General features: G+C 45.4%; 1 protein-coding gene across 8 annotated transcripts; it reads right to left on the minus strand.

Annotated features, from left to right (window-relative positions):
- Positions 1 to 8,407: 8,407 nt before the first annotated feature.
- On the minus strand, positions 8,408 to 15,067 carry pecam1a (platelet and endothelial cell adhesion molecule 1a). 8 transcript variants are annotated; one of them, XM_057014636.1, is made up of 15 exons: positions 14,882 to 15,067; positions 14,775 to 14,798; positions 13,610 to 13,903; positions 13,088 to 13,384; positions 12,752 to 13,012; positions 12,361 to 12,642; positions 11,955 to 12,242; positions 11,602 to 11,895; positions 11,251 to 11,383; positions 11,066 to 11,133; positions 10,911 to 10,955; positions 10,066 to 10,155; positions 9,923 to 9,979; positions 9,496 to 9,518; positions 8,408 to 8,707 (listed from the first exon to the last, which is right to left on the minus strand). In XM_057014636.1, exons 1-15 carry the CDS (start codon positions 14,937 to 14,939, stop codon positions 8,558 to 8,560), a joined length of 2,364 nt encoding a protein of 787 aa, XP_056870616.1. In that variant the 5' UTR covers positions 14,940 to 15,067; the 3' UTR covers positions 8,408 to 8,557. The 8 variants fall into 8 exon arrangements, 6 of the variants coding, with proteins under 6 accessions (XP_056870616.1, XP_056870618.1, XP_056870615.1 ...); XM_057014638.1 differs by having other exon boundaries at positions 8,408 to 8,656; positions 10,911 to 10,964; XM_057014635.1 differs by having other exon boundaries at positions 10,911 to 10,964; positions 14,882 to 15,065.
- Positions 15,068 to 15,628: the final 561 nt, after the last annotated feature.

Below are 15,628 nucleotides of genomic sequence, written 5' to 3' on the forward strand. Positions count from 1 at the left end.
GTGCACTTTGGGGATTTTGTTTATCGCTCCATCAATGAGACAGCCATTCACATGATTTCATTTAATCATGTGCTGTTTATCTGTGTCACACATTGTGATGTAATACAACAATCAGCTCAGAACATTACAAGCCACACACCACCTCAATTAGGGATGTTTTCGAGGGGTGCGCGTGTCATCTGATGTTCCCATGTACTGCACGTCCCTCGTTTGACACAAGCAATACCTTTTCGTCATAAGGTTGACCTTTGACCTTCTGACCTCTGAGGACACGAGTGTGGAAGCAAGGGAGGGGGAAATTTAGCCATCGAGGAGTCATGTGGTCACGCTGGAAGAGTGTTTAAAAAAACTGCTAAAAACACACAGGGAAAAGATCCTTCTGAGCCACCTTTATAATGGCACAGTGCACGAGTGTGCATGGTGCTGCAACAACAGCTGCCCTGGCAGACTCTGCAAATGGGACTGAACTGGTTGGAACTGGTTCCCAATGCATTTGGAAGAAGTAACAGAGAGGGAGAGGTTGCGCATGCGCGCTTGCCACCGTCTTCAGGTTTTTGTTGCTCAAAACAACTCCCACCTCTCAAAGCCCGACCTTGCTGCAGAGCCGGGGATCGATCAGAATTTGAGAGAGTTTCTTACGTACTGCTGTATAAGGTCACACGCTTTGACCTTCAGATGTATGTTCACTGCCTGTTACATCTGGTAAACAACTTTAGGAACATAAACCACATAACCGCCTCAGCAGGACATAATTAATTCCTGTCATACAAGCACTAATCTCATGCCAACATAATATATTTCCCCCCTCACCTAGATGTACGGCCGGGGGGGCTTATGTCTAATGTCTGGGCAAATTAAAGTAAATGTTCACAGCTTGAAGAAGAGATTTCTGTAAGAACCCTATTGGATTTCACAGTCCGTTTATGGTATTGAGGGAGCACGGAGGAGCTCCTTCCAGCTTCCCTCTCTCACGTCCACATTGACTTTATCACCAGAACCTGTTGGACATGTCTACTTGTCATAGCAGCGTGCTAGTCCGTCGCCTACTCAGATGCAAGAGGCTGCTTGTGTTACAGCTTCTCGCTATACATAGAGAAACCCTGCCCCCCCCCCCCCCCTCCCCCGCAGGCCTTTCCGTAAAGGTGCGCATGACCAGTTTGAATACAAAGAAGTCACACTTGAACAAACAAACAGTGTGTTTCACTTCCATGTTTTTTTGGGGGTGTTCTTGCTTTTATTGATGGAGAAAGATGGGAGGAGACAGACAACTGACATGGGGGGGGATTCAAACATGTGTCTTAAAGGTACCACCTGCTCTACACCTCTGATGTTCTTCAACATTTCTTCCCACCACTGTGTGTAGTGGAAGTTGTTCCAGTAGTAGCAGAACTAGTTCCAACTCCCATCAAGGTATTTGGGACTGGAGAAGCCTCATAGATCAGGAGATTCACAGATAAATGTTTCTTTAAACAGTTCAGTCAACTCCCGTTGAACCTGTTGAACCATATTATGTCACACTTTATGTCTGGATCAGTTTGGAATTCTCAAAAATGATAAATATTTTAAACTGGCTAAAAATTTTCCTAAAATCCCAGCAACAACAACCAAATGCTAACTTTTCTGACTTGCTATCCATTAGGCATTCAGCCTCTCAGTGCCACCAGTGCAATGCAGCCAAATTCATCTGCTTCACTTGCAGAACACGTGTCCAGGATTTTATGGACAGACAGGTCAGGAGTCCTGAAGTTCAGGACACGTGAAGCTGAAGCCACAATTATGAGCGTTTTAATGGTGACCTGTCACAGGGGCTTAGCGCTGGGCTGTACATGTTAGCTCCACCGGTTCACGTGATGCAAGGCGTCGAGATGGCAACTCCAGCGCCTAAAACTAAGAGTCTGAAAGCATCTCAGAACCATACGTGTCTGTTAAAAGTTCTGTAAAAACCTCATTTTCCTTTGTAATTACTGTTCAAAAAGTATGAACAGGGTGAATCGACTGTTGGGGGGCAGATCTGTATAAAAATACTGCCTCTCTTCTGGCTGACTGTAAGCCTTTTCCCAGAAACCCCCCTGCTATCAATGGGACTCCCACGGGTACCAACAGGAGAGTGTGTGTGTGTGTGTGTGTGTGTGTGTGTTTTAAAACCGGCTCCAGGTGAAGAACACCTGGATCACAGATGTAAACTGCAGGAATCAGATGCTGGCAGGCTCGCTGGCAGACGCTCTCTCCAAAGTGTCTGGTTACGGCACGCGTGTGGGATGTAGAAAGAAGGCGCTCCTAATCCTCTGTGGTTCAGAGAGAAAGAGGGACGCTGGGGTGTCTGCAGCTGTGGGGAAGATTCCATTTTAGGAGACAGATTCAGGGATTAACTGAAGCACACTGACCCTGATATACGCAGTATAACACTGAAACTGGCCCCAAGGACTTATATTATGTGTTAGTGCAATGAAATAAGAATAAAAGTAATGTGTGTTTTCTTTAGAAAGATTATAGAATTCTGGACAGATAATTGTAGTAGTAGCTCTTCTTCTACCTGATGAAAGAAAGGGTGATATGTAATGGTTTTGATTTAAAATATGAAATAAAAGCCCTGACACTGTGTTCCTGTGTTACGTGCGTATATCCACTTCAGTTAATACATGGCATCCAGTTTAAAACCTACAGTTTTAATTACGCTCTAACTAAAAAACAGTTTGAAACATTAAAGGGGAACTTAAACAGCTAAAGACATCCACCTGCTCTACATTTCTGGGGTGAAGAGGGTGACTATCTGTCATGAATAGAAATGTCAGACTTTGTGTTTAAGTGCCAGCAGTTTCTTTGTAAATCCTATCTTGCGAAGCCTGAACATAATGCCCCAGGAAATGGCCAAGACGCAGTTAAAACTCAACAGTGCAGCTGTAACCCTCCTCCTCCCATCACATTCACTTTGAACCGAGGCTGCTGAACAAATTCATGTTGTTAAATAATTGGTTTTGAAACGTTGCTGAGAGACCAGTGATTACGCCGCGGCCCCTAATGTAGATAATCAGAATCCATACGCCCTTTGGTTTTTCAGCTCACATAAAAGATTGATTTTATCGAGCCCAGCTGAATAAAAGCTTTGCTCAGAGACAAACTTGATATATTTTTCTTTGTATTGTTTTTTTTTCTTCTTCTTAATCACCCCAGACACCTCTCGGTAGATCCTCGTCCCATGCCGGGGTGTGAAGCACAGCGCACGTGCCCAACATGAAATAAATGATCCACTTGCCTACTAGCATCTGGCCCCAGATACCCGGCGAGGCCCACATCGCCGCTGTGCCAAAGAAGACCAGATTTGGTTTCTGCAGGAATTCATTCATTCATTCATTACTCTGGTAAAAGGGGGGTTCTTTTAAACACCATGCTGTCATTTTGCTTGTTTGTGTTTTTATTGAGATTTAGACGAGACAGTGACTCCATCAGGCAAATTAGATGCACTTTAAACATTGACCGACAGAAGATTTAAAGACTATTAGAAGAGTTGGGATGACTTTGAACTGAGATGATCGATGCATAATAATTAAAAGGTCATATACAGTATATTAAGCGCTTGCTATGGATGATCATTTCATGGGTTTAAGGTCAAAACATGAATTGATGTCATGTGAACACTAACAGGTGCAGGCTGCTGGATTTAACCTGTGCCGACCCCCTGCCGGGAGTGTTGTTCTCGTCCAGGAGAAATGCAAAAACTCCAGCCCAGTTTAAACGTTGGCACAGCTCGACGGAGGGACCCGCGTATCACTCCGCTTTGAACGTGTCCTCATAAATACTTTACAGTCTGATATTTTCCGGCGACCGATCTAAAATTAAAAAGGCTCCCGGTACTTCTGTGAACAAACAGACTGATGAGAGGGATTGGAGCTTTTATAAAAAGTGAGAAAGCTCTCGACGGGACAGCAGGCCACTACCGAAGCCGCACTATAAAGAGCAGGAGGCCGGAAAGGGGCCCTGCAGCTGTCTGCTGCGCTGCAGGCGTTTTTCCACCCCTGAATTTTATTCCATAAGTGGAAAAAGACCAGAAGCAAAAGTTGAAGGGAAAAGGTGTCACATCGCGTGCTATTGTCAACCACAGAAATCCAATCATCTCTCAGATGATTAAAGTGATCGTCTCAATGTGACGGGATTCATCAGACAACAGCAGCGATTTTCATGGGAAATCAGATTAACACACACAGATTGCCCCCCGCCTCCCCCAGTACTCTGAAGGCTTGGTGTATTAATAATCACATTTATTTTATACTTTTACTTCATGAATAGAAAAACAAATATGTAGAAAAGAGGTGAAAGCAGCAGGCAGCCCACAAAGGACCACTTCTGGAGGGAAATCCAAATGAATTCATGTTGAATTAAATAAAAATCACAGGAAGACAAGACTGGCTAAAGACTATATGAGTATTTCAAACGTGCAGATTCTATCTTGATCCACAGAATGCTGCAGGGACGAGCGCCACCTCCTTGAGGGAATTTGTGAAGGACAACTCACAGAGGTCAACAAAGATCCAGAGGTGACTTTCTGGTCCATGACTGAGCCATGAATTTGGCCAGTCAGTGTTTTCCTATGGAGCCTCACAGACATGAAACCATGAACCATACGAGCTCTGCCAACCACTACCACATTCACCAAACCTCTAAAAACAGGGACGGTCCTTCAATCTATGTTAAAAATCTGCTGTATGTTGTATACGAGGGCTTATTCGGGGTACAATTGGGGATGTGGCTGGTGACAACCCAGAAACTGGACCTTTAAGGCATCCATACACAGAAGTATGCAAATACTGTGCAATAGTGGTTACATAAAGTCTGTGCCTGCTAACCTTGTGCAATAACACCTGCACACACACTCTTCTATGTGTGACCCTAACCGATAAGCACTTTAGCTCTTAAACACTTACCGGTAAGCACTTCACTTTTCCTTTGGTCTTTTAATGGTCTTTATCAGCAATGTGGCTATGGTTCATTGCTTGTTTGTTCCTTGTTGTTTTATTGTTGTTATTCTTAGTGTTGACATGCCCAGAGCCTGAAGATGGAAATTGGCTATAATCGCGCATATTTGCATGCAAATGGTTTTGAATAGAGACTGTCTCTTTCCTAGACAGACAGACAGACAGACAGACAGACAGACAGACAGACAGACAGACAGACAGACCGAGTGCAAATATTTGGTTCCTCAGTAAATGCTGAACATGCTGCAGCAGCGGAGAAAAGCTCCCTTCGGCGGCAGATGGTCCAGCCCACATAGGCGCTCCAATGGGATGGATCAATGATTTTGGTACTGTTAATATCATTTGACACTTGATAACAAATGCAAGCCTTTGTGGGACGCTGCTGGATTTAGCGCGGGGGTGAGCAGGGCTATTGTATCGAGCTGGGATGACCGGAACATTGTAAATGAGGTTATTTCAGTCAAGGCCTCGCATCCATGGAAAAGCAGGGCAGAGGTTAGAAGCTGTGCATATGTGTGAATAATGTGTTAAAGCCTGGTTGCACAATGGAGGTGTGTGTTTCAGCCCAGATACAGCCAGTGGGCAGCGCGTTCTCCAGGCAGTTTGCACAAGGTTGCATCAAATTAATTTCCTGGATATGTCAGAGCTTATGCAACATTCAACAGGTGGGCTCACGGAATCTAATCTTTCTGCGCATATGAAGGACAACGACGTGTCTGACCTTTGCACAAAGTCGTGCCCGGGCTAGCTGCTACACGACACTGTGGCTCCACATCATCATTTACTCAAAAAAAGTTCTGATCTTTACTTTTTTAAGGAAACGGTGACAAATGCACGATTGATGCCCCACACATATGCCAGATGGGCTAATTCAGGGAATGCCAGGTTCTAAAATGAGTAGATGTGAGTTGTTGCAGTAGGTCAACTCAGGATAGAAATGTGGCTAATTATGTTGTTCGCTTTCAGCTAACGAAACACTTAATATTGATCAATCCTGTGATGAAACAGTGAGAAACACAGTAAGTAGTGAAACACCGATGAAATGAACTTTTCATCGCTCAGATTGCATTCGTGTCAGTATACGGTTGAGCCTTCCCAGTCATAGGAGACTCCAGAATCCACCTCCCCAGCATCAATTTAACAACAGAAGCTTGTTGAGGGAAAATTTACCCCCCCTGACCGCAAACAGCTGTCACGGGTGCAGACAGACTTCCTTTTTGGATGTCTGTCATTCACTTTCTTGGAAAGGTATTTTGGGAATTGGGTCCATATGCTTGATATAAACTACACTGCGTTATAATTAGGCCAAAATTAACGTGTTCATCCAAATTTTAACACAAATACATACACAGGAAAAGTTTCAAAATGCTCCATCCAACTCGATCAAGATGGACCAGAGCCAGTTTTTGTTTCAGCAAAGCACTTCCCTCCTAAAGTTCCACATCACCGTAAAGCAATGAGTAGTTTGTGACTAATCCGAATGAATCCACAGAGGTCCGATTAATCTGGTTAAAACAATTACTATATATTTACCAGCCCCTAGTTATAATAGACACTAGTGATTAATTTTGTAATGGGGCAATTATGTAATCAGTCTCCTCTATGTCGCTGTCATCATTGCCTCCTGTTGAGCCTCATTTAAGAACACCAGGAAGCCTGAACTGCGGCACCTGTTGTGCGCTAACAAGGCTGTGCCAGATAAGAGTCGGCACCAGAAGCACCGGTGACGTTTGTGCGCACTGCCTTCGATTCTGGCCCGTTTCTTGGCGTCTCAGAACATGAACTGAGGAAGGTGAGGTCTCAGCCATGACCTCATTGCTGTATGCCAGCTTTAACCCCTAAGTTGAAGTCAGTATATTCCCAGAATGCATTTCCCAGGGGTCATTATGTTAATTATAGCACCATAGCCAATGGCATTTCAAGAGTCATGGTCCACATGCAGGAGTGGCCTGATCTGGTTACGAGGTGGAGGCACGAACGGGCTACGTGCAGAAATCAAAAGCAGGTGGGGAACACTTCTGGACCCCATACCCTGACCGAGCGCCATAGCCAAACCCCCTTTGCCAAAGTTAGCTTTCTACAGGGACCACATGCATTGACATGTGACCGTATTACCCTCCAGGCATGGGTGCACACCTGTAAACAGGCGTCCTATTGGTCTTGCAGTTTTGGCTTGCGAAACCGCCGTCTTGACCCCGTCTCCCATGTTCTAAAGACAGAATGGCTCCATCCTTGGGCAGAGCGAGCAGGGTCAGGAGATAGAATGCTCTTCCCTCTGACTCTCAGATATAGCAAACCGTCTTGTGGTTTTGTCTTTTGATTAATTACATTCAAAAATAAAAGTGACCTCCTCTGCTAACCTGGAGCCTCAGCAGCGTGTGGTTAACAGCTCCGACATCATATAAAACCTCTTTCCACAGTTCCCATTTGTCTGATTGCCAGTGCTCAGGATATACTGTTCCTCTATTCAAGGCCCAGTTCCTGGTTAAATAATGTAATTACTAAACCATAAGTCATCGTTCCACCCTCAGAGCAGGAGTGAATTTTCATTCTGGCACCTAAAGGCTGAAATGGGATCCATTTGGACATGCTTGTGAGAAGCACCCGGAGGCCAAATCCATCAGCACGTTACATTTGGGGGACATGAGGGAATGGTGCAAACGCTGGGCAGCACCGCACCACACACACCACACATGCCACACACATTCCCGAGACTTATCGCAATTACGGAAAAAAACCTCGGCCGTGGAGGAGCTACAGAGATCAGAGACGCCTGCGAATCAAACCTCGGACGAGGAGACGGTAAACGTGAACCCTCGGCCTTCCACATGGGCTCAGAATGCAGATGAGAGAACGTTGGCTCTGGTGTCGTGTGTCAAGCCCCCACCCCTGCCCCCTGCCCCCACCCCGAGGTGGATTTGATCTGCTTTTCAATGTCATAAGAGCTTCCTACTAAATCATCCGTCCTCATAATCCAGTCTGTTGACAGCAGTAAGGTGAACCTGAGCCGTGCCCTCGAATTCTGGTCCAGGTCAGCGGCGCCGTAACCAGATCCACCTGTGTTCCCCATCCCGACATTTGAAAAGCTAATTTGCTCATTTGCAAAATGTTAATGCTTACCAAAGTCGGCGACGGTGCATTTTTGACATTCACACACTGGAGGAAAGAAGTTGATGGACAGTGAGAGGGCTCAGTGATAGCGCTCACAGCCAGATGGCACTACGTTTCCACGGAACCCCGCCTGGAGTCTGTTTCCATACAGCTGTGCTGATCAATAAAATTTCAGCCTTGTCACTTAAAAGGCGCCATTGCTTCAAACGCCAGGTTTCACAGCTGTGGAAGAATGTACATTTGAACGGCTTTTCCTCTGGGGTGACAGAGCACATCCTCTCTCTGCATCTCGGCTGGAAAACATCCACCGAAAGGAACACACTGACTTAGCAAAAGCAGTTTATTTGCCTTCTCGCGGCTCATTTTACAGTGTGGATAGTGCTAAAATCACACAAAAGTACAATCTGGCTTCGGCGCTGTTGTTTGTGCTGCACATAAACTGGATAAATAGAGGAATAAATATCCCTGTGAGTCAGTTAGCAGTCCGGTGCCGTGTCATGATCACATTCCCTGTGGTCGCTCATATTGTTGTCAACACTGTGTTCAGCCGGAACTGTGTGGTCGCCATGGTCGCCCTGTTGATCACAGTCATGATTCAGCTCCGCGTACTCCACTGACCCTTCAAACTGACAAATCCAAACACAGGTAGAGCAGAGATGGGAAAATAAATATTCTGGTGTGAGATGAAAGCAAAATGCCCAATAACAACATAGCTGAAATATACCAGGGAAAAGGCTATTGTAAAAGGTATTGTAAAGCATGGCCTACTTTAAACAGCTTATTTCTGTCATTTTTATCCTCTCGGCTAGGTTAATGATATTAACATTGTATTTGAGTCACTGTTGCTCTTGTAAATACTCATGACACCTGTTTGATTACAGAATGATGTAAAAATAAGAATAATAATCTCTAAAAACGGTCTAGCCCATATAGCATTTTCTAATTTATCAAAGAACTGATGGAAAATTCCTGAATATTGCAATCTCTTCTGACTAGGAAAACGGCCAACTTAATGTTGTTTGTATCTAATGTTATAGCCGGCATGCTAACACTGTTAATCACCACACAACATAAAACGGCTAAAGCTACATCAGAGACCAAAGCGCTGCACCAGACAATTAAGGAGCTCGCTGACTTGCAGCAATTCTTCTAAAGGGCCGCATGAATATCGCGTCTAGGACACAATTTGTATTAGGAGAACAAAATCCAGATGACACAATAGTTTGCATAATTCTACAGACAATTCCAGGGTAATATTTAATAAATGGAACAAAATAAATAGAACAAACCATTATCCAGTTTAGGCTAAATATCCTCAAAAAATAACTGACAGCAGCCGGTGGGGGTTCCGTTTATGATGGGAGTGTGTGTGTGTGTGTGTGTGTGTGTGTGATGTAGGGTGTTTAAAACTTACACCATCAGCCTCCTCTGGAGCAGCTGCACAAACAAACAACATACACATTTAGGGAAACTGGATTATTTATAGGAGGAAAAAGTGCGATTAACTTTTTCTGTTTTGCTGCCTCATAGTTGTTGAGGACATAGCTGATGTATTTACACCATTAGGATTAGTCACTGAACAATGAACAATCATTTCCCCTGCGAGTATCAAACAATGGCCGTCTGCTTAACCGGACATGCCTGCTGTTCTGTTGGGATTGTTAGAACAGGAAGTTCGCTTTGACGAAAGCAGGAAGTGGACACCTGGCGCACAGGCCTTCTGCTCTAATAAGGAATTGGTTCACTAACAATGCAAATGTTTACAGTGGGAGTTGCTCCTGTTTCCTGTTGCTTGACCTAGTTTCTCTCACAGAGAACGATGGGCTGGATGTTCACCGTACCTTGCTTAGAGGTCCGCACCTCGCTGTACACCGTGTCCGTCGCTCTTTCCACCGGAGCTGGTGCCAAACACACAATTGCAGAGGCATCAGAGCAATGACGTTTTTATGAGGAACCTGAAAATAATAGTCTCGAGGGGCCTCACCTCTGTCAGGATTGACCTTTCTGATCTGGACCTCGGTGTATTGAGGTTCTGGCTGTTCTGGAGAGGTCACACTGTGCTGGTCATCGGACTCTGCAGTGAAGAACAGTGCATGGGATTAATCCAACTTCCTGTCTATTCCTTGATTTCATCATTTGTGTCAATTTGCCCATCAACAGATTTTATTGATCCTCCATGTAATTTAGTATTGTAATATAAAATGATGTAAGAAGGAGACATGAGAAGATGCCCCAGCTTCAGTCAAAGGTAAGTGTGTTATCTAAGGGCGCAGGAGTCCCACTTTAAATAGATCAGAGATCATTTCCTCGGATGGTCTGCTTCAGTTGGGCAGGCGTGAAAGCTCTTTTCCGGTGCAGGAAGTTAACCAAAGAGAATGAGTAAAACAAGGAAAGGAAGTAAACAAAAGAGAGGAAATGGGAAAAGAACTAGAGAAAGGAAGTGACAGTGCTCCACAGCACTGTGAATCCAAAGAAGCGGACTAGTAGAGGTGGAAAACCTGGTTAAATGTCCTGGAGTGTACGTGGTTTCCCTGATGAGTTGCAGGAGCTTATTAACATGTTGTTGTACTTCCATTTTTGGTTTTTGCCAATCAGTGAGCTCAGTTTTGTTCTTCCTCATGCTTTTCTTCCGCAAGCAGCAGCTGTCGTAACTGCAGCAGCTGTCCTGGCAGTTTGGGCTGCTTTCAAAAGAGTGACCCAAACCAAATAAAGGTGCAATTTCTTTCACCATTCCCCTCCAAATCATACCAAGTCCCCCAGACTTTCCTATTGTTTAGGTGCCCTGAGTAAAAAATCTGGCCATGCAACAGATTTTAAAAAACCACTCACCAGAACCTGAGACGTGTTCGCTCCAAACACTTTTCCCCAAAATTCCTGGTGTGACTTGAAAGAAAAGATGGATGCAATTGAAGAGCCAACACAGGCAAAATTAGCGTTCCAGGTTAGAGAGTTCTCAACAGTCAGATCAGTGTCATAGACGGTACCATTGGTGGCCTCGCTGACCTCGGCCTGGGTGAGGCTCAGACGCTCAACTTTGGTGCCTGCCGACTTCCTGAGACGAGGTGGACACAGAACACAATCAGCTTTTTAAAACAGGATGTTGCGCAGGCGTCGCCATGCAACCTACCCAGAAGAGAAAAACCTTTAAAATGCCAAAACTCTTTCTTACACTGACAGCTCGTTTGTGGCCTTCTTCTTGAACCAGAGAAGATGCTTTTTAAAGATGAAAACTAGGAGTAATGCCACTAAGAGCAGGATACAGAAGGCCGCTATGAGACCTTTCTTCCATCCTGCCATTTTCACTGTAGAAAGGAAACAGGTGTTCAGGAGGTGTCAAGCAGTTCCGACTTCTTTTCATTTTAGTGCTCAGAAATGAAAAAAGAAGGAAAGAAAATCACCCATTAGGGGTGAGTTAATCCATCATGAACTACGATTTGAGCTTCATCTCATGGCAGGGACTCAATAGTCCCCCCCCCACCTGGTCCAAAGTAGTTTCATCCACGCGATCGGTGAAGCGTACCTCCGATAGTGACCCTCTGACTCTGCTTGGTTTCACTGGCCGGGTTGGTGCACACGCAATAGTACGCTCCTCGTTGCTCCGCTCGCACCTTTGTGATCTTGTAGGACGCCTCCAGTTTGTCAGAGGTGTGGTTGGCAATGGGGCCCTCTTTAGTGTGGTGCCAGGTGAAGAGGATGGGCACCGTGCCTCTTTGCACCGAGCACACCAGCGTCACGTCCTGCCCCTCGGTGACGTCCCCCATGTTGGGCACGATTTTCAACACCGGCTTCGACACAGGTTCTGCAAACAAAATTCCTGTTGGGCAAAGGTGATGTTTGTTTGTTTGTTCCCAAGTGCCTTAGCATCCAACATACCTATTAATTTGGTGTAATGCAGAGTTTGCGCCATGGCCGGCTTGTGCTGGCTGTTTCGGGCTTGGCAGCTCATGTGTTTAATGTCTATATCCTTGGAAAGGGCTGTCACGTTGAAGATGGCCTGTTCTCCTGGATTGGACACCATCCGGGTCTCAACCGGTTTGTTGGGCCTGGACAGGCTATAGGTAATTGGCAGGGAGCCGTTGTCACTATGACAGAGAACCTGGAAGTCCTTTCCCAACACCAACGTCCCCCCCACCACACTCAGGACAGGCTGTGAAATCCTAACTGCAGAAAGAAGAAAGCTCTGTAAGGCTCTGGTCCCAGTTATGGAGAACAAGGCTAGGATGCTTCAGATGCTAAGATGGTCGTGATTAGAACGGGAAAACCCAGAATTCAGGCTCACCTTTTGCTTTGAGGACAACTATCTGGCTTTCTTTCACAAAACTATTCGTGAGGTACTGGGCCTGCACCTTACAGGTGTAGTTGCCATTTTGTGATGGGTGTGCCCTGCTGCTGTACACCTGTGAGGTGGTGATGATCACGTTGTCTTTGTAGTAGGATAACTTTAAGGTGGCTTTGTTGATCCTCTGGGGATCATACTTGGAGATGGAGCAGGAAAAGTTGAAAATGTCCCCCTCGAATATGTCTGTGGGTTTGACGGTCAACGTTGGCTTTGAGAACAGCTCTGTCAGTGGGACAGAGAAAGCACATTGGCGATTTATTGATCGAACAGGAAGGAGAAACTGAGGAAGTAACGATTTCAGGGAAAAAAACTGAAGCAGCAAAGATCTTACCGTTGACTGTGATGGTCTGATATGTTTCTTTCTGCACATTTCCCCACACTGCTTTGCACACCAGCTCCCCGGAGTTCTCCACAGTCGCAGTGAATCTATGATTGAGGCTTATGGGTGCCTGCTTGAGGATCCTCTTGTCCATCGTTAGGTAGACCTCAACGTTCTTCAGATCACTCACCACTTTACAAACCACCTCCACGACGTCACCCTCAGACACATTTGAAGACGGCAAGACGTTCATGATGGGAGCGATCTGAAGTCCTGCAAGGCAGTGGCAGAACAATCACTCAGATGTCCGTTCTCAAGGGGGTGGGGGGTGGCTTTTGATGGAATCACCTTTGACTAGCAATGAGATCTCCTTGCTGTGGTTGGAACGTCTGGGCCCTGAAACCAGATTGATCTCATAGTCACAGTACAGCACGCGGTCTCCCACAGGCCTCAGGACCAGTGTGGTCTCAGAAGAATTCACACTTGGGGCCAGTTGCTTTATTATTTCAGATTCTCCGTTTGCAAATCTTTGGTAAATGCGGAAGATGAGGGCTCCTTTTTCCTCTGGGGCGCTGCACACAGCCGTGAACTCTTCGCTTTCATAGGGTTGAGTGTTATTTATATATAGAGTAGGGGTCTGCAAACCTGGGGAGAAGAAAATCCCATTGGGGCAGCCATTATTATAACTGCATAGCTGTTGTAAATGATGGAACAGTTTCATAAAAGTATGCATAATTAACATTTTATAATCTAAGACCTGTTGAATTTGTACCAGCGGCATTGTGGGTTTTAACAAAAAGTACATCAAAACGTAACGTGTAAAATATTAAGCAATGGATAAAACTATGCTCAACCTTCGTCCCCGACTACCTGTGACGACGAGTTTCTGGCTGAAGCTGGATTTGCTCTTTTCCTTCACCGTGACTCTACATTGGTAACTTCCAGAATCAGCCGCCCTGGCAGGGTTGAGTTTGTACGTGAGCATGTCCTCCTTGGTGGTAAAGGTATAGATAATGGCATCGTGCCGGCTGATCTGGAAGGTGTGGTTGAGGTTCTGGGTGATGTCATAGATGACGTTGACCTTGCATACGATGTTCACCGGCGTCCCGCTCGGAACGGTTGTGCTGGGTAAGATCCCAAGGTCGACGGTATCGATAATGTATGCTGCAGGGCCACAAAAAGGAAATATCAGCCAGTCTTATTTATGTAAAACCAACATCAGGGACACAGTCCTGACCACAAGATAACAGCCAAGGCCCATTATTTTCTCTGCACTAAAGGTGATGTCGACAGGAAAGCGCTCCCTGGTATCCAGTCCACTGCAAAGTAAGCAAGAGCTGCTGAAGGAAGGAAAAACCTTCAACAAACAGCAGCTGACCCTCGGCGCCTCCCCGGGGAGAGCTGAGTTGATTTATCCCGGCTTCTACTTTTCCTCAGTAAACAGCAGCTTGGTGTAACCTGCCTGTGTAGCTGCCAAACAATTAGTTCCTCCACACCCTCTGTGAAGTATGCTGGCTCAGGCCACCTCTGTCTGTACATTAGCATGTATGGCTGATTCCAGGCGCGCTTGTAATAGCTTGGATAGACTACTTCATTAGCCTCCTCTCCTTGCCCCTGTCTGCAAGCACAAGACAAGCACCAATCTCACAGAGGGTAATACAGATATCTGTACTTTGGTTTAAAGCCAGGAGTATCTGCAGAGACCCATCAAGGTGTCACAGATAAAGAAAAGTTGTCCAACATGACAGCACCCTACAACATTTCGTTTCATATTCGTGTTGCATTGCAGTTCCTTAGCAGCTCAGGCTGCCATGTAAGAGCCAGAACCACCCGAGACAGCTAAATAAAGCATCACTAAATCTCTAAAGATTTGACAACGTCAAAGAGGGCACGAGAGCTTGATACAGTGACCGTTTTCTGCAGAAAATAGCAGCGTTAAATAAAAATAACTTTCTTTATAAACAGCGTCAAATAAAAGCTAAAACCTAAAAGTGCCCATCTTTTAACCCTAACCCATAAAAGCAGAAGTACGTACATGCTTGTCCTCTGCTGATAGGACCTGTAAGGAAATGGAAAAATTATAAATGTGAGAAACAGGAGATCCACACAGGCAATTCCACTCATCCCCCTCAGGTTCCTTACCAAAGTGTAGGAGGCCGGTCAGGAGCAGCAGCGGCAGGTTGGAGGATCTAAGGTTCATTCTGGGTGATAGCGGTTCACCGCTCTGCGGCTGAGAATGTGGTGGGTTGAGGAGGCCTGTGGCGCAGTCTGAAGAACATGGGAGGGCCAGAGGAAGTGAGAGGTGGGGAGCGTGTATGTCAAAGCCTCGCAGTTTCTGTCTTATCGCACTCTCGCCCTTTGGCTGTTTTCGTGACCAGGAAATGACTGTTACTTCCTCAGGAATTGACCATTAAGAGTAGAGAACTTAGCAGTGGTGCCAGGAGAGACCTAAAGAAACCTTCTGCATGCATTTCACATGTCGTTATGATCCCTGTCTGTGTATGTTAAAATGATTAGAGGCTGGACTAAACTCACAAATCATTCCTCCTAAATTGGAAGCATTTCCCAATCAAAGCCGGATCTCGTGTATTTAGCGTAAACATAATCTTTGACAGCAGTAGCTCTTAGCTCATCCACTCGTGTGCTGAGGACCTGCTTGTTAAAACTGTGAGATGAATCTGGGAGAGCCAATGAATCATTCATAACACACCAAATCGTATCTAAGCAAGGGCCAGGCACGCACAGATGATTTATGTATGATCAAAATTTGTGGGGTTATACATATATACATACATATATGAAAACATCTTGGGATTTCAGTGATTTCCTTCATCTGCTATCGTGAGATTAGTTTAGAGTAGGAATGTGCAGGGCGTCAGAGAGGAGAGA

Source organism: Takifugu flavidus, chromosome 18 (assembly GCF_003711565.1).
Source record: "Takifugu flavidus isolate HTHZ2018 chromosome 18, ASM371156v2, whole genome shotgun sequence".
Taxonomy (NCBI): Eukaryota; Metazoa; Chordata; class Actinopteri; order Tetraodontiformes; family Tetraodontidae; genus Takifugu; species Takifugu flavidus.